The 19,259-nt window shown below is 37.1% G+C and overlaps 1 protein-coding gene and 1 long non-coding RNA gene across 3 annotated transcripts; both read right to left on the reverse strand.

The window, feature by feature from the left end:
- Window positions 1-2,498: 2,498 nt before the first annotated feature.
- Window positions 2,499-3,593, reverse strand: LOC148770567 (uncharacterized). Its single transcript, XR_016031252.1, has 2 exons — window positions 3,454-3,593; window positions 2,499-2,802 (listed from the first exon to the last, which is right to left on the reverse strand). It is a non-coding gene; the product is annotated as an uncharacterized LOC148770567 (long non-coding RNA).
- Window positions 3,594-6,631: 3,038 nt separating this feature from the next.
- OWL1 (DNAJ heat shock N-terminal domain-containing protein) lies at window positions 6,632-13,217 on the reverse strand. Of its 2 annotated transcripts, XM_012972800.2 has the most exons (14): window positions 13,096-13,217; window positions 12,815-12,970; window positions 11,775-12,061; window positions 11,474-11,671; window positions 11,261-11,375; window positions 10,996-11,082; window positions 10,332-10,420; window positions 9,602-9,686; window positions 9,194-9,247; window positions 8,828-8,908; window positions 7,970-8,047; window positions 7,647-7,895; window positions 7,390-7,497; window positions 6,632-6,910 (listed from the first exon to the last, which is right to left on the reverse strand). In XM_012972800.2, the coding sequence occupies exons 2-14, from the start codon at window positions 12,956-12,958 to the stop codon at window positions 6,851-6,853; spliced, it is 1,635 nt and encodes a 544-aa protein (XP_012828254.1). In that variant the 5' UTR covers window positions 12,959-12,970; window positions 13,096-13,217; the 3' UTR covers window positions 6,632-6,850. The 2 variants fall into 2 exon arrangements, with proteins under 2 accessions (XP_012828254.1, XP_088674900.1); XM_088818774.1 differs by lacking the exon at window positions 13,096-13,217 and having other exon boundaries at window positions 12,815-13,071.
- Between the last annotated feature and the right edge of the window lie 6,042 nt (window positions 13,218-19,259).

Consider the following 19,259-nt stretch of genomic DNA (forward strand, 5'->3'; position numbering starts at 1 on the left):
AATGTGATATATTTGTTAAAATCGGGGGTTAATTTGTAATATTGATTAAGTTAGAATTTCATGGATGAAATTGATTTAAATTATCTTGAGAGGAGTATTATGGGTACAAGACATAGATATAAGTTTATTTGCAAAATTGTTTTGGTCTAGACATATGTGCCTTAGGTCTTCCTCAATGGTCTTCTTCATTGGGATTATATGCAATTCGCCCGTGTATTTTCCTATTATTTTCTAGTGCACAATCTATTTTCTAGTCAATATGTACATAATTTTTTTCACAAAATAAATATGGTTAAATTATCCGGCGAAAAAATTCGGAAGAAAGAAAAAAAAAATAGTTGAAAAGTCGACGGCAGAGACCGGCGTTGACCGCCGGTCAACGCCGGAATCCGGCAGAAAAAAAAAATGTTTTTGAAAAAAAAAAATATGGATCCAAATTGAATAATTTGTGAAATATGGGGTCAAATTGAAGTTAAATTAAGTTAAGGATGAAATTGGAGCATATTAAAGTATGAGGGGTTATTTTAGTCTTTTACAAAAATCTGGAGCATGTGTGGACTTATTGGTAAAGGACATTTTTGTCTGGATCTCTTTATGAATAAGTACCCATTGATGGGTTTATTTGTAATATGCCATAATTTATATTAAATACTTATAGTGTAATATAATATATATATATATATATATATATATATATATATATATATATATATATATATATATATATGTAAGTAATAATTGTTTTTCAAATTTTAGGGGGCAACAGCCCCCCTTGCCCTATTGAGAATTCGTCCCTGGTCCTCTGCCAGCGCTCGTCACCTCCGCCCCGACATCATCTCTCAATCTTCCTTGTTTTTCCTCAACTTTCTTTGTCCCCGATCCACATATACCGCTACAATCGATTCCCCTGCCAACACCGTCGGCACATCAGATGATGTGTAGGCTGAGCCAACATTCCTCCGCTTGCAATCTAGTTATGTTCTATTTATTTTCTTAAGTATAGTCCCTTTTGCTATTTTTTTTTTCATTTTTCAGAAAATAATATATCAATTTTGTAGAAAGATTTTGGGAAAAAATGGAATTTTTGAGCAATTAAGCCCGACGGCCATCTTTGATTTGTTAATAATTAGGGAAATTTGGTGGGAATTGTCCTTGGTGGACGGTGGTTTTTGTGTTGGGTTATAACAGATTTTTTAAAATTTTCATTTTTCTTTTGTGTACTATTGGAATATTTGGTGTTGAAGTAGATTGGCATAATTTCTTAAAATAAAATAAAATGGGGTGGGTTTGGTGGCTTATGATTTGGGAATTTTCATATTGGTAATATTGTATTTTCATGAGTATCGTTATAATTTTTATGTTGTAGTAGATTTTGAAATTCAGCAAATCATGTGAATCCACTATTTTTTTTAGTTGTTTTTTCACGGTCGGTCCAATTCAATTACAAACCCTAAATATGATTTAAGGGAAGATCCTTTTTCCAAGCTAAAAGGATCTAAGGACTTCGAAGAACACGTTTGATAAAGGACTACAAATCCCATTGCAGATGGATTCTAAAATCCTTAGGCCTATGTATATGATACGTGTGGTTCCATCAAAGTAATAAAACACATACAAATAACACTGACAGACGTTATCTGTCATGCCCCGATATTTCGAGACATGATTGATAATAAATAAGTTTAAGAAAAAGAAATGCAAGTTAAGGAAATCGGACAGCTTCGCTGTTTGGTCTTCAAAAATTCATTTCTATGAAAATACTTGTCGGAAAAATCTGGGAATTTAATTTAACATTTTAAACTGGGCATAGACATTGCTTACAAAATGATTTTGTAAAAGATTCGACAGATATTGAGTAATAACTAAAACGGTACAGTGCTGACAACAAAACTTATATGCAGCTGAAGAAACTTTAAAAAAATCCTAACGAAACCGATCTTCACCCGAAAAATATGAAACGCTGCAATAGTGAAATTTTATGAGTCTAGATTCAATTACAGTTTGAGTCGGTTCGATCCGAGAAGTAAAACTGAGGTTTTAAGATATAATACAAAATTCACGTAAAACTGTTTGGGCTTTAAAGAAAAATTCATAACTCACTCATTTGAAATCCAATTCAGCAAATTCTATATCAAACTGAAGCTAACCAGATAACCAATATGAAAATAAAATATCATAATTTTTTAATATCAAATTCACCATCAAACAGATACTAAGATCAATCTAATAATGCATATCCAACATAAAGTTACACTCAATATCCCAAATTTCATTCATACCCATAATAATAAAATCTAAAGTAAAGGAAATATATTCTCTACAAGCCAACATTTCAAAAATGAGTTCTCAACATCTAAAGGTAGAAATAAACGTAAACATGAAAATGTCATAAACGAAATACGTAAATCCACTCCAAAACACGTTCTAAATTCAATCATTCGTTTGATGCAACTTATCACTTGAAAAGAAGTAGGGGGTGAGAAAAAGCTCCGTAGGAATAATAATTTCAAAGATTTAATAAAGTAAATGATTATGCAACTCACAGTGCATGCTCAAACATGAATTACTTTATAGAAAACGGTTCCGAAAAATATTTAATCAGCAAGTCAAAAGCATTTCTTTCAAAGCTCACAGTTTAAACCAAATCATGTAATGTAAATAATAGTCCGTTATGGACACTACCCATTACCGCACATAGTCGGTCCCGTTATAGTTCCTCATGAACTCTGCCCGTGACCGCACACAGCCGGTCCCGTTATAGTCCGATCACCATGGACTCTGCCCTCTTTACGGGATGCTACCCTGAAAAGAAAAGTTACCTCATGCGCAGGTTTCCGGTCTTTCACCGCAGAGCTAGTCAAACCCATAATTCAATTTCACCACGTACACGTCCACAGCCAGTTCGAACCATTTCACTTTATCAAAACATATCCCCAAAACCAACACATTGAAATATAGGCTTTCAGAAAAGATCGATTGGAGCGAGTAAGCAAACACCATAAACCACATATCCATTCACATATATTAAAAACTTTTAAATCAAAACCCTTACCTTGAGTTCGAAAAAACAACCTACGTAAAGAAATCACGTTGTTTCACCACATCTCACAGTATCACCTAAACACAGTAAAATAAGATGGGATTGCAACTCAATTTGATAAAACATCTAAATATTAACCCCTAACATGATCTACCTATAGAATAAATAAATATCATATTATATCATCTTCCCAGCATCTTGATCTCGTATATATCTTACATCTTGATCTCGTATATATCTTATTGAGTCCGAGTACAATTACTGTATTTCAATTGCTTATATTAAAAATGTGAAATGGCCCAATGATCATATGATATCAAACAAACAACGACACATACTGAACCACACACTCATAGCATAATTCCAACAGACAAATGCACATAATAGGCATAGTTAACTGTATAAAAGAATACCTCTATTAGATAAATCAAATTCATCATTTCATAGGAGAGTTGAATGATTTCAAAAGTTGATTTGTCGCGCACTTTTCTTCATTGTTTTCTCAACCATGAAAAGGGAAAATCGCCATCTTGTAGAAGGAGCGGAGGCATATGGTAACAAGTGATAACATAAGGTTAGGGTTTTTATTAAAACAAAACCGAGCAACTACTTCCTTCTTTTTCTCTTTATCGGTTCCACCGAAACTTTTCCTTAGTTTAGGGTTTCTTATCCCACTTAAGATATATTTAAATAAATCAGTAAATCCTATAATCCTATAATATTAAAATAAATAATACTAACCATTAAAAAGTGATAAAATAAAAAATTTAAATTTCACAATGATTATATTATCTCTCAACAATCTACACTGAAAACCTAATTCCAACAGAGATATCTTCTTCAAGATCATTTTCGACGATCTCTATGAGATTTTGGTGACAGAGACTTGAAGGCATATAAATAGCGCGATCAGGTGGTGTCGTTTGTGGGAAACAATCTGAGTTTAAGACGTTGAGTGAAGAATTGAGAAAGATAGTAGCGATAACCCTCCAGGATTTAGAACATAAATTTGAAACACCGGACCAAGGCGCAATCAATTAAGTAAGCTGAAAGTCTCATTGCGAGACAAACGGCGGTGGAAAGTCCTAGTGAGAGTGACTCTTCAACGACTACAATAACTGGAGGAACAAATAAAGGACATGGAAGCAAAGGAGGCCAAACTAACTAAATGATGACTTGGGAAGCAGCATTTGAAGGACGGGAAGAGCGAGAAGGCCCGACGACCTGCTATAATACGGGTGGAAAAATTCATCCCAGAAGCATGTCAAGGCTTTCTAGATAAATATAAAGCGCCCCTCGCCCGACAGAGGTCGCAGATTTCGCGACCTAACAGGAACTCCTGGAAGAAAATGAGGGGCAGTTGACCGAGCAACGATAGTTGTTAAAGTAAAAGAACAGGTAGAGGATCCAAAAATGCAGAGAGAGAACAAACTCCAGCAAATTGAGAGAGACGAGCTCGCACGTAAAATCACGCAACAACATGCAATCTTGCGACAGATTAAAGTGCTTCAGCTGGTTGAGAGACAACAAATGGAGGAATGGGAACGCGAACTATACGCGGTTCAGAACTCTGAACGCATTGCTCACCAACCTTGGGTCATTTCCCCCATTAGTTAATGTTGGAATAGCCATATCATACCAAGAGGCCAGAGCAATTCGAAGAGGTAGGCGGCCAAGGCTCTGCGAACCAAACACCATCGAGTAAAGTGAGACCCCTTTGTGAGCCCCTAAACTTGGTTAAAACTGCAAACTCGTGGGGTATTCCTTTTACATAAAAAATAACATGGGATGAACTCCCCTCCTGTTTCAGAGAAGTACACTTAGAATATGATGGAACCGACGACCCAGCCGAGCATTTGCACCGATTCTGAAACCTAGTTTTACTACATCACTTCTCGGATGGGTTTAAGTGCCACGTATTCACAACCATGTTGGCCGGCCCAGCTCAGGCTGGGTTCAACAAGCTCCCCAGTGGTTCCATATCGTCATTTGGAGAGTTTAGTGACCTCTTGATCAGGCATTTCACTAGTTCGAAGAAATAACATAAGACAACAGTGTCATTGTTCTATTTGAAACAAAAATATGAAGCGCAGTTAAGATGTTATATTTAACAGTTCACCGGGGTTTTTGGAATGCCTCCAACACAAAGGGAGGTGCTCATCAACGCATTTGTGCATTTGTGTAGTACGGATTCTAAGGAGAAAGAAACTCGCTCTTAAGCCGGAGCTAAATCCACCGAAGCTAACCGAGAGGAAGAAATGTTAGTTTCGCTCGCAGGTTTCAAACTGCTTGACTAGATATAGATTGGAAAGATGCTCAGTCTCTAGGCTACTCAATCGACTTACTGACTCAAGTAACTACGAAGGAAAGGAGCTATGAAATTAAGGCATAAATAGCAGCAAGGGAACTGGTACCACCTGTCGAAGAAAGGGAGTTTCAAACCACCTGGCTTCTGTTTTGGGTAGAGCTTGCAAGGGAACTAATACCACTTATCGGAGAAAGGGAGTTTCAAACTAAGTATTTATTTAATCATTTTAAGATGTCTTCGTTCATCCTGTTTGCCTCCGACTCATCAAGCTCGATGTTCTCTCCTACAATAGCGCTAACACCCTCATCAAGATTTATTGGGACAAGCTCAGAACTGTCCACGGGGATCGAATGTTCACCGGGATGGGCAATTGAGATGCAATTTGAAAGGCGCTTTCCAAAGCTATTGGGCATCATCAATAGCTTCCCGAGAAAGGCCAAGTCCCTCCCGGCGGTAAGACTTTGCCATAGTCGAAGCATGCGCCATAAATAATTTCGACTTCCACAACAACTCGATGAGATCGGCACGCAGCTCGTCAAGGAGCAACTTCCCCTTATCCGACCTAACGAAACCCTCATCTCCGACTACCCTCCCCACATTAAAGGTCGTTGGAATCTGTTCGGTTAAATGCTCTCTCCAGCTCGGTGATCCGGGTATCCATCGAGTTTTGTTTTGCCTGCAGATTGGTGCATTTTTTCTCCGCCTTGCTTTTCTCATCGCCTCCAGCTCGGTATGGGCTGCCTTCAAGTTCTTAGCATCTGCTCGCAGCTTTCGACATTCAGCGTTAGCTCAATCCATTGCCTGACTCAATTCTCGGACAATTTGTTAGGATCCGAAGCCGCGAAAACTGTGTATCCGTAAGGAGTATTTGGAATTAAAAAATAAATAAAAAAAGTTATAATTTTTTTAGGGAGGAGGGAAACCAACGGTTGTATACCAGGGTCCCTGTTGACCAGGATATGCCCTTAGGATATGTATTACAATTTGTAAACATTTGCCCAGCTCTATTCAATCTAACATGTAAAGACGTGCACTGATTATTTAGAAAAGAAGATTGCATTCGAATGAAAGATATCTGAACTAACAATTTGAAATTCATACCTATAATATATAAATTCATTAGTGTATTCATTCGATAACTAAAGTAAAATCTTTATATTAATTCGATTGCTACAATTATAATAATTGAATCAATTCGTCAGGAAAGGGACAATCATCAACCTTAGAAAAAAGAAAAGCCAAAAATAGCGGCAGAAAACAAAATACTCAAGCAGCAACAACACTTTGAATCAAAACTCGAGCAGTATGAAGTTCCACGAATAGTATATCATGAATGATTGAACTATTATCATCTAAACACCAGGAAATAAGTTGCGTATAAAACATTACGAATGTCATTACATGTTTATACTCTGGATCCGGAAAAATAATGTAACTCTATATATTCTTCAAGTTTATAACTAACTAGGCTAATAATCTTTAGCAAAATACAAATCAAGTATTTAGACGACTCTGTGGCTTTGATCCGGTATTAGCAACTCCGCGTAATCATCAACTGTAACCTATACAAATTATTAGTAAAATATTATTAACCAAGAAATAAATTGTAATATAATCTTTATTGTATATAAAAGAAAGAAACGCTAGGGCAACCCTAAAAAAACCCAAATGGTATTCTGTAATTATTTATTTTTAATATTTTTTGTCTACTAATTTTCTAACCTTGAAGAATCCTTCCAGTTTCAATCTCCTATTTTTCATCGATATATCTCAAATCTTAAGAGATAAAGATATAAATTCTATTTTGTTAAATTTTAACCTATTTATTGCGATTATAAATCTTAATATGTAAGATTTAAAAACTAATGTTATACAAAATATGAATAGTACTGCATTCTTAAATTTTACTATTCAAGTGTACTATATATTTTTTATTATGTATTAAATTGATAAATTTTTTTCACTTTTAAAATATTATCCCTTGCATCGCACGGGCAAACATACTAGTAATAATAATAATGAATAAAATAGGCTGGCCTACCTCGTATCTGGTGCCACGATGGGTATACTCCACACACAAGTGCTTAACTTGTCCAGGACAAGGATCACAAAACCCCATAATTCCAGATTTTTTAACACCTTGGTGTAGCTGCACGCACGCAAGCACGCACAACAAACAATATTGTCAATAACAACTCGTGCGTACAAGACACATAGACAATTATATTTTCATGAATACGGATGGTCATAAAAATATGTGTACAAGAAAGAAAGAAAGAAAGAAAGAACGAACCCAACCTTGAGTTGCCCAGAATCATTGACGAGAAAATTCAGAGGTACTGTGACATCAATAATCTGTGACGCCACTTCATCTTCTTCTTCTTCTTCTGTTTCTTGTTCCGACATATTATGCCGAGCTTTGATATTCCCGTAAATAGCCTTAACAATAACAAGTCCACCCATTTCTAGTTGCTTATTTCTTTTCCTATTCGCAACATTCTGCAATAGCTGTTGAGCTTTCTTAGCTGCTGTCCTTGCCTCTTTAACCTGCCCAAATAATATTCATAAATAGATTAAAATCAAGATTGTTAGGTTGAAGAAGCATATAATAAATTAATTACCTGGCCTCGAGTCTTTTCAAACTTGTCCAAACCCTTTTGCTTTTCCCGTCTACGATAATAGGGTTTAAACACAAAGTTCTGAAATGAAATGAAAAATGGAATCAACAAGTACTCTACTCTATAAGCTCTTCTGTTTTACTAATACAATAATCTAAACAACTGATGAACAAGTCAATCCATGTTCATTATTGTAAACAAAGCCAGTTAAAAGTATCAACAGCTGACATTGTATACCGTGACTATAACCATTCGATTCCACATCATTCAGATTAAGTTAACAAACACACGCAAAATGCTCCAAATTTAATATATATATAAATTACAACCACCCTTCTGAGGTATTGTCAAATTACGAAAAAAAACCCCTCATGTTTGGCTAATTACAACAACCCCTTCAACTATAAATCTTGTTACATGTCCACCCTTGCGGTGTCAAATTTAGTGGAATCTTCTAGATTATGTGGAATATTCTCAATTTCGTACCTATTTTATCCCATTCAACATCCACATTTTGAAGCAAGATGATTCATAAGATGTCTTTTTTGGCTTGTATATATCAGATTGTGGTGGATCTGAAACTGCATTTTTGCACAAAACGAGTACAAACTAGAGAACATTTCACGGAATATAGAAGATTATGTAGAATTTGACACCGTAAGGGTGGACGTGTAAGAAGATTCATTGTTGAAGGGGTAGTTGTAATTATCCAAACATGAGGGGTTTTTTCGTAATTAGACCATACCTCAGGGGTGGTTGTAATTTACCAATACACACACACACACACACACACACATATATATATATATATAGAACTCAAATTCTCAACTAAGAAATCATTCAATAGACTGGAAACCGGACCTTGAGAGTAAAATAAAGAGATACTGGAATAATGAATGCCCCGGTTGCAAAAACTGGATTCAGATGATTGGACAACAATATCTGCAAGTCATAATACAAATATATCAATATACCGTGTTCACATGGTTGATAGAAAATTATTATACCATTAGTCGAAGTAGTGGTATAAGTTAAACTACACCCAATACACTATATTAGAGAGAGAAACAAAGAACAAAAAATATTTCAGTCAGCCACTAAAGAATTGTACCATGGATCGAGATTATATTGACTGACTCTATGAGACAACTCCTATCAACGGACGAATAAATTTGATACCAAGATATGGATTTCAAACATCAAAAAGATGATTAAGAATGCACTTACAGGAACAACCAACTTTTGCCCACCACGATGCAATTCAAATTTCCAAATCAGTCCCTATAATTACAAGTTCAAGAGTTAGTGATATAACATGAAAAATGCTATATATATATATATATATATATATATATATATATATATATATATATATATATATATATATATATATATATATATATACACACACATACATATATATAAAAGAAAAAAAGAAAAAAAAGATTATTTAAGATTGGAAATGGGCCATAAATAAATTGATTAATTTACAAAATGCAATTTGAAAGATAAAGCAAAACTTGCGATCTTTAGAGTGAACTTCATGAGAATCGGTCAATGGTTTGGTCAATGGTGTGACAATTTGCAGATATACAATGAAGTATCAAAACAGTAGCCGCGGCCAAAACTCCATACCTGAATTCCAATGGAATATAACATTCGAACAGTGCTGGATTTTGATACTTTTCTTCCACCCCCAATTTCAAGTGCAAGTGCACCACTGCAAAAAACGTAGAGCATGTCACAAGTCTCGCCTACATGCCAGATTTTGAAGTATTATTGCATCTAAGACTACACATATTCGAAAATTTCAATCCGGTTTATTTCAGATAGATATAAGTTTTAGGCGTTATCCATAGAGTGAGACTTCCCTTTTCATCTCTTAAATATTCAAACATTTCTACACGTATAATACGCCCAACACCTCTTCGTAGATTTCCCTGTTAGTTTCAATGGTATATTAACTTATTTTCTTACAACATTTTTCTACTAAATTACACATCTAATCTAGCAACAAAGTACTCCGCACAGTGAATCTTCATACATAATGTCGACTGTAAGTCAATCCAACAACCATAATAACTTTACATTGATTAAGCACAAAACGGCAGTAGATTAATAAGCTAGCCTAATTTCTATTCCTCAACTTTGCTTCAGATAAACACTTATCAAATTAATTTATTTAGGCGTACTGCTGAGTTGTTAATATTGCATCGATGCATGTACGACCATAAATCTTTCTGAAATATTTAATTGATAAAGTTGTATTAAACAATAGAGGCATCTGAACAAAAAAGCTGATCCTGACTCGATAATGTTTATATATCATATGGTAAAAAAATGGAGAAAAATTAAAAATACACACCTTCCAACTGTGCCGGCAATTCGTCCATGTGATTTAGCGGAAAAGAAATGAGTGTAGTGAGCAGTTGCACCAAACGAGCTTGTCCCAATCTACAACAGTAAGACAATTAGAATGGAATTCGTTTCTGTTTCTCATTCATAAAACAAAAATATGACGTGTCTGAAACGACATCGGAGCACATTTAATTAGGGGTTTTCTTTTTTGCATAAGATTCGAGTATCTAGACATGTGCTGTTACACGATTTTCCATCGAAGTTATGATGACTAACTAGTCTTGTAGTACATTTTGCATAACAGAGTAAAAAAATTAAAATTAAAAATTAAATTGTATTTGTAGAGTTCATGCACAGATTGCTCAAGCCGTAGAGTAATAATTTAACAACTCTGTCAAACAGTTTTAAATAATAATCTCAAGAGATAATGCACGTTGACCAGCATGCATAGCAGACACTAGACTTTATTGCAAGCAGAAAGATAGATCAGAATTTTGGAGTTTCTAAAAAGAATTAATCGAGCCATTTTTATTAAATGAAAAATATAAAAATGAGAAACGAAATGCAAACGTTGAAACAACATACAATTTAAAAGGGACGTTTCTGCGAAAAATTTGCAATACATAAGTGAAAAGATAAATAAGATAAAGTGAAGTAAAGAAGGCTGCTACCTTAATCCCTCCCGAAGCAGACATATTTTCGTCTTTCTTTCTCCAGCCAACACCTATAGATGATTCTACACCTAAAGAGAGATGTATCTGAAAGACGACCAGAAGAAAAGCGAAAGAGACGTTATATTTAATATGAGGAATTCACTGCATTTGATTCGGTCCTCACGTCAAACAAAAATGATGTAATAAGCATAGAAAGATAGTAATTAACTACAATAAATAAGAAGAAAAGAACAAGTTTTTTTTCTAATGCAGAAAAGCTTACGTTTCCATTTGTTGTCTCCGAGAGTTGACGGCTCCAAGTGTTTGATAGATTAATCGAGCCATCTCTCAAAGACATGGTAATCCCCATTATTGCAGTAGAGTGAACCGACAATTGTCTTGAAAGTGGAACACAAAAAAAGGTGTGCGTGTGTGTGTAAGTTTAATTGAACAAAAAATTTAATTTGAAATCATTTGATAGAAAGATGGTAACTACCGAGAAGATTGCATTCCTAATAACGACTGCAAACCAATAGAGCCCATAAATTCAACAGAAGAAACCGGGGACAAATTATGCCTAAGGATAGCAGTCGTTGCACCACCACCGGCATTTGAGTTCACCGCCAAATTCCCACCGATAGCCAGAGAAGTGTGCTTCGATATTTGAGTTTGAACTTCACTCGCCATAACCATCCTAAATTAATTGATTAATAATATCTTTGTCAAATAAAACTAAAACCGTACGACGGAAAAAAAAAATGATTTATTTAGTGAGCTTGAGCTTTAATTATTATTACCCTCTCATAATGCCGTCACCATCTACAAAATCAGGCCACGACAAATTTGCCAAAATCGAACCAGAAGGTTGGAAATGCGCTGCAACTTTTTCTTGTTCCATCTGACGCTTCAATCTCTCGAGTTCTTCCTTTATCTCTTCAACTTTGTTCAATTTGGGGCCGAGTTCCAGACCGGAATTTAGTCCCTCCATACCATAAATATCGTATATCATTCTCTTTTTTTCATCTGTTAAAATTTCATAAGCTTCACATACTCGTTGAAAGTTCTCTGTAGCGATCTCCTTCATCTGAGCAGCAGCGTTCAAGAAAGAGGATCATATTAGCGATTTCCTTTATATGAAACTGAAACACGACATGTAGTATAAGAAAATATATATATATATATGATAGAATATGCATTTGTTGAAAATAGTTGTTTTGCAGTTTCTAATACAGGATCTCGACTTTTAAACAATAAACAAATATATAAAACTCATGAATGCTTAAGCATGATTTAAACCCATGTAGCAGAACATTTGTTTCCTAATAGGTTTAAACAAGTAGTTATAGTTTCGGTCAAGGAAAAGGATAGATTTTGAATGGAAAAGCACGAAGCAAATATCTTTGATTGAAAACACAATGTCAATAAAACTAAATTCCTAACTTCAGAGTCGTAAAAATTGATTACTGAACCATAGTATCAAAAGCCACATATAATCCAATGGCCCAGCGAAATAAAATTGATTATTCGCTGAGCTCAGCATCGCAAAAACAAAGTAAACCTATATACTATAATCCACTTTTGTTTTCAAAATCTAATGTAGAAACTAAATAGAGGTTATATTAAGTAGATTCAGCACCATTCATATATACATGAAAAAAAAAATATAAATCCAATTCCCCCTCCGACCCTCAATCCGAATTAAATTAAAAGGCGAAACGAAAATACCTAACCACCACATTCATATATACTCCAAAAAAATCAATTTTACCAAACGGAAAGCATAGATAAACAGAATTAGAACAAAAAAATAAAAAACAAGGGAGTAAGGGTTTAGTACTTGAGGAGATTGGCATTTATCAGGATGATAAACTTGAGCCCATTGGCGATAAGCCCTTCTGATTTCTTCATCAGAAGCTTCGGGCGATATGTGCAGCAAAGCATAGAGTTCTTTGTTGTTGGGTTCTCCATTTTTTTCATTCATCTGCTCGCTCCTCTGTCACGATGATTTCCGAAAAAGGGGTTTTGGGGGTTTAAGCAGAAACAGAAGAAATTCAATTAAATAAAAACAACCACAAAAAAAAAAAAAAAAAAAAAAAAGTCAAGTAAGAAGAAGTCTACGGATATTCAATGTTGCTTGTTTCAGAGAGGGGCCGACGATTCTTCGTATGTGAAACGCAGTTCTTTTACCTTTCGTGGGCGTGGGGCAATTTCAATTAAGATTGTTTTTTTTTTTTATTATTATTCGATATTTTTTGTTTAATAATGCATTAAACCCCCAGTTATCATTTATTTGTTGGGTAATTTGGATTAGACTTCAAACCAGCTATTACTTAGACATCAGCCCTTCTTTTTCTTTATTTTTTTTTTCTTTTTTTTTATTTCAATAAACCCCTTCCCCAAAGTATCCTCTCAAGCTTCATTCGAAATAATTCTAAGAAAAAACCCATTTTAGGCTTCTCTTTTTTTTTACTATGCATATATTAATTTTTATTTTATTTTTGTATATTTTACTTTTTTTATTGTATATTTTACTTTTTTCTGTTTGTTTTATATTTTAAATTATTTTATCTGACTCTGATCAATTGACTTTGAACTTCCGATCAATTGACTTCCCACTTCCGATCAGCTAACTACTGACTTGCATTTTTTTATAGGTGCGGGTTGCCGGAGCTTTGATCAATTATCTTCTGGCTTACGATGAACTGACTTCCCACTTACGGGCAACTACTTTTCGTCAAGTCAACTAAATCACGTTAACTTAATCAGGTTAACTAGTTGAAGTCAACTGACCGGAGATCAGCAGATCACTCACGATTAATTAATAACTTCCAATTAGTTAACTTGATATAGTTAGCTGATGTTTAAAAAAATCGACGTTGGAGCTTTGATTAGTTAACTTTCAACTATTTAACTTCTAACTAGTTACCTTCATTAAGTTGACTTTATTAGCTGGTTGACTTTCTAATGGCGGACCGCACCGGAGTTCGAATCAATGATCGGTTGACTTTCAATCAGATGACTTCAGTTAGTTTACATGATTAAGCTAACTTGATTTAGTTGAGTTGATGAATGTTAGTTAATCGGAATCAGGAAAGCACCTGATAGTAAGTCAGAAGTTGGAAGTCAACAAATTGGCGCTACGGGAACTCGCGACGAAAAAAAAATATCACAAGTCAAATGATAGTTGATCGAAAGTCACAAGTGATATCGTCTCCTCTCCCTTGTCTCATGTCCTCTCCTCTACTCTCTCCCACATCTTCTCTCTTATATTCTCTACTCTTCTCTCTCGTTTCTTCTCTCTTCACCTCTCCTCTTTTTGTGTCTCTCTTTTCTCTTCCTCTTGCATCGTCTCTTCGTTCGCTTGCATTCTGTTAGAGTAGGTGACCAACAAGCCAACTTGTGGTTGTGTTCTTTTCATTTAGTCTTGTAATAAATAATCTTTTTTCATATTAATGATAAAACACTTTGGCATTCTATATCTTTGTCCCTTGTATAAACATAGATATAGTCCTTATAGTTATTACAATTACCTATAATTGTTCTATTAGGATCGTGAGATATTTAATCAAGTATTATAATTGTTAAACCGTGTTCCTAGTCGAAGGGTTACGCCACCAATGAGGATATCGGCATTTCCCATTAAGGGACTAGCACTTAGTGTATGTGTATTGCGTCTCATCAGTAAACGCTATTGTCATATGGGCATGCATAAGTGGGTGATCGTAAGTTAACGAGTTCACTGAACTCCATTATCCTAGAAATCTCTAAGTGGTTCCCAATAATCGAGTAGATATCTCTATGATATAGTTGTACACCATTAGTCCTTAAGACCTAGACATCACCGTGACTTCACTAGAGCACCAGCTGTATTGTGACCAGTCCCGGAGTTCCACCGAAAACCACCCCAAGGGCCAGTGTTCGTGCAGTCCGAAAACTAGTGGGAGGTATGTGCATTGTAGACGGGGATTCGGTCGCTAGAATAGTATTGGATGTCCTGTGTTTTCTCATAATTTGTAATCTTTAAGTCTCTAGCCACAGCTAACTAAGTAATGATTAGAGAATTTGATTCTCTAAGTCATGCACGTAACGATTACTACACTTAGAACGATCGCACAGTTATTGAACTACAAAGGAGGTTTCGATGAACTGATGCCTCTAGTTCAATCGGGACATATGAATCGATGGGATCGTACTATACGTTAACTATATCACACGGTTCTTGCAGACAGTTCATTTGTATCTAGGGAATCATGATGCGTAGTTGTTAGACGCCAATCTTGATTCGTTGGGTGATTAAGTTGAAACGATCTTCATCATAACTCTAGGGTCGAGTTTAAACCACAAAGAGTTGTGGACCCACAACTAGCTTACACCTGAACCATCGAAGGCCACACTGCTCGTGCACTCGAGTTCTTTGAATAAGCGGTCGAAGATAAAAATGTTTAATCTTTGCATAATTGGAAATCAATACGATTGAGTCCAACATTAGTAATTAGGAATTATGAATGAGAATAAGAAAATGAAAGAACTAGGCGAACATCTTAGTGAACTTTCTAAATTGGGAAGTTTCCAAAATTAACAAGTCCACTGAATTAGGGCTTACAGTTTTAGAAATTGGAAATCGAGAATTGGCATTCGTGATTACGAGGACATTTCAATGATTCCAAAAATATAATTGTTATAATTTTCCAATCATTGAGTTATGAGAAACGAGCGAAGAAAGACTAACGAACTTAAATTGTTGGGCCCGGTCCAACTTAAGCCCGTTAGAGCTTTTATACAAGACACTATAAATACAAGATTTACAGATCTTGTTAAAACACACAAGACACAATAAACCCTAGCCGCTCACGCTCACGTCCACTGCCATCTCCACTGTGACACCCCTTTTCTAATTACACTTACTAAGTAATTTAGAATATGTTAACGGGAGACTAATAGAAAATAATAAGTGTGGAATGCTCGTTTTAAAAATCACCTTCTACAAATAAAAAGTTACGCATAAATTTTTCTTTTAAAATCAGAGGAAGAGTGTCCACATATTACCATATCATATACACTTAACCAAGTATCACAAAAGAGGCATGCATGACTAGATTATTTAAAGGGGTCTTAGGATATAGGTCCCTGGTGACAAAACTTATTAGAACTAAATGACAAGTCTAACTAAACATTTGCTTCACATCCTTCATAAATTTTATTCCAAAAATGCCCTCCACATACAAAATATGAAATTTGCATCAAGTAACATTTAAACTGCGTTTATCATTTTTTATTATTCATTTAACATTTTCAATTTGCATCGAACATTTTTTTTTACGTACAACACATTTAGTCTTTTTTTTTATTCATTTTCGTATTTTTTCAGTATTTAAGAATCTATTTTTTTCCATTATTTTCTACGTGATATTGAAAATTATGAATTAAAAAAAAAAATCGGTCTCAGTAATGTATAGACATCCATAGGAAACTATAGGAAACTGTAGAAATCAGTAGTAATCTGTAGTAATCCATAAACATCTATGATAGCTTATTCTTGAAACCCTATGATATGCCTAATTGGGCCAACCCAATGGGCCTACAATTTCTTTACCTACTGGGCCACGAGCCCAATATCGAAGACCATTATCACAGAGGCCCAATCACCTTCAAGTAAGGTTTGGGCCCGACTATCTCAACTAAGCTATAAATAAAGGTTTGAATTCATTCCTTAAGGTACGTCCTATTAACTGAGCAATACTATCAACTGTATTCTCTGGACTATTTATATGATCAGCACGTCTGACTTGAGCGTCGGAGGGGTTTCCGCCGGATCAACCCCCGGCCTAGTTCACGTGTTCTATGATCGCAGGTACCTCAGGATCATCAAGTTGTCAAGCTACTGATCCGCTTTGCTCTCCCAGTTCATTTTCTACACTACCCCAGCTGATCTAAACTTTAGCATCATCATTTTGGCGCCGTCTGTGGGAACGATGCAAACCAGATCACGTAGCCAACAAGATCCTCCTGAGGCGTCTGCTCGGAGAGAAAATGACACAGCTAACGACCTCCCACCTCGTGGAGGCTCTGGCTTGCCACCTCCTCCCCATCCCATGGATCCGCCTCGCGAGGTTCAGGTGATCCCCCCTCGGGACCCACCACTCGCCGATCCACCACTCCCTGCTCATCGAATGGTTCAAATAACCGAGGATGCGCTTCAACGCATGATAGCAGAAGCTTCAACTCGCGCTGCCACAGAGGCCGTGACCCAATATATCGCCACGATGGGAGCAAATGCTCCCAACGCGATACCAACACCTGCTCCACATGTGGATCCACTTATGGCACCATCGCCATCGACTCCCTGGGGGTATACAGTGCCCCCAAAATATTTCGCTCGCCAAGGGTTATCGACTCCCTGGGGGCTTACATCTGCCCCCAAAATATTTCGCTCGCCAAGGGTTATCGACTCACTGGGGGCTTACATCGCCCCCGAAACATTTCGCTCGCCAAGGGTTATCGACTCCCTGGGGGCTTACATCTGCCCCCAAAATATTTCGCTCGCCAAGGGTTATCGACTCCCTGGGGGCTTACATCGCCCCCAAAATATTTCGTTCGCCCAGGGTTATCGACTCCCTGGGGGCTTACATCTGCCCCCAAAATATTTCGTTCGTCAAGGGTTATCGACTCCCTGGGGGTTCATAGTGCCCCCAAAACTTTTCATTCGCCATGGGTCATCGACTCTCTGGGGGTCTACTTCCGCCCCCCCTCGAACGGTTCAGATAACCGAAGAGGACCTTCAGCATATGATCGCCGAACCTTCAACAAGATCAACTTCTACTTACTTATCGAACGGTTCAAATAACCGAAGAAGACCTTCAGCGTATGATCACGGAAGATTCAACTCGTGCTGCCACTGAATTAGTGGCACCATATATCGCCAAGGTTGGGCATCTCACCCCAGTGGTTCGTGATCGCCTCATCCTAAATGGTGGGCTATCCCATCCTAAAGTTGGGCATCTCATCTCAAGAGTGGTACATCCACTTACCTTTCAACCCCAAGGGGTTTCACATCCCATCAAGTGTTTCACGTCTCTACTTCAAAAACAAAAAAAATGGTCGGACGCGCATGAGCGAACCAATGGCACAACTGTGCGCATCCACCTCAGACCATAGGTCTCGAGCGCCTCATCCTACAGTGGGCAGTTATCCCCATCCTAAGGTTGGGCATCACCCTTACCTTTCATCCCCAAGTGGGTGCACATCCTATCTCAAGGAACGAGGATAATATCCCTACTCAAAAAATTCAACATCCCCAAGTGGGTGCACATCTCATCTCAAGGAACGAGGATAATCTCCCTACTCAAAAAATAGAACTTCCCCAAGAGGGTGCACATCCCTTCTCAAGGAACGAGGATAATCTCCCTACTCAAACAATAGAACATCCCCAAGGGGGTGGACATCAACCAACTAAAAAAATAAAAAAGAAGAAGATGAAAAAATAGAAGAAAAAAGAAGATGATGAAAAAAGAGAAGAAGAAAGAAAAAAAAAAAAAAGAAGATGAAAAAATAGAGCGCATGCAGAGCACGCGCGGGAAAAAAGAAGAAGAAAAAAAGAAGAAGATGAAGAAAAAAGAAAAAGAATAAAGAAGAAGAAAAAATAAGAAAATGAAGAGAGAAGAAAAAAGAAAAAGAAGAAGATGAAAAGAAGATGAAAAAAAAATGAAGAGAAGAAAAAAAGAAAAAAATTCTGATGGCGCGCGCGGGAACCAAGGAAAAAAAAAAAAAAAATTCGCCAGAATGCGCGTAGCGCGCACGCGCGACGCGCGCGTGCATGACACGCGCCCAGCTGTACTGCGTAACATGCCTCAGCGCGCGTGCATCGCACGCGCCTATTCTCTCTCACCGCGCGTGCATCGCACGCGCCCGCTCTCTCTCTCCTCCGCGCGTGCACTGCACGCGCCAAAGCTTTCTCTCCTCCGCGCGTGCACTGCACGCGCCCGCGCTCTCTCTCCTCTGCGCGTGCACTGCACGCGCCCGCGTGACACCTACCGCGCGCCCCCCCCTACCCCAGCCTCAAAGCGCGCGCTCCCCACCAACCCAGCATCAAAGCGCGCGCCCACCTCCCGCTACTCACCTACTCACGCGCAATTTGCACTGTGCACCATTAAATCGCGCGGAACTTTCACCGCCCTCCACCAAATTGCGCGTAGATTTTGACTCGCTTCACCAAATCGCACGAGAATTTCAACGTGCTCCACCAAATGGCGCGAGCCCTTTAACGCACCTACCAAATTGCGTTC

This window comes from Erythranthe guttata, chromosome 5, assembly GCF_056151865.1.
Source record: "Erythranthe guttata isolate IM_541 chromosome 5, IM_541, whole genome shotgun sequence".
Lineage (NCBI taxonomy): Eukaryota > Viridiplantae > Streptophyta > Magnoliopsida > Lamiales > Phrymaceae > Erythranthe > Erythranthe guttata.

Coding starts and splice junctions, on each gene's coding strand:
- OWL1 (XM_012972800.2), bottom strand. CDS start 12,958: ATGAATGAAAAAAATGGAGAACCCAACAACAAAGAACTCTATGCTTTG. Junction 11,083..11,260: donor CGGAGACAACAAATGGAAAC/GTAAGCTTTTCT, acceptor GTCGTCTTTCAG/ATACATCTCTCTTTAGGTGT. Junction 7,896..7,969: donor TTGAAAAGACTCGAGGCCAG/GTAATTAATTTA, acceptor TTATTTGGGCAG/GTTAAAGAGGCAAGGACAGC.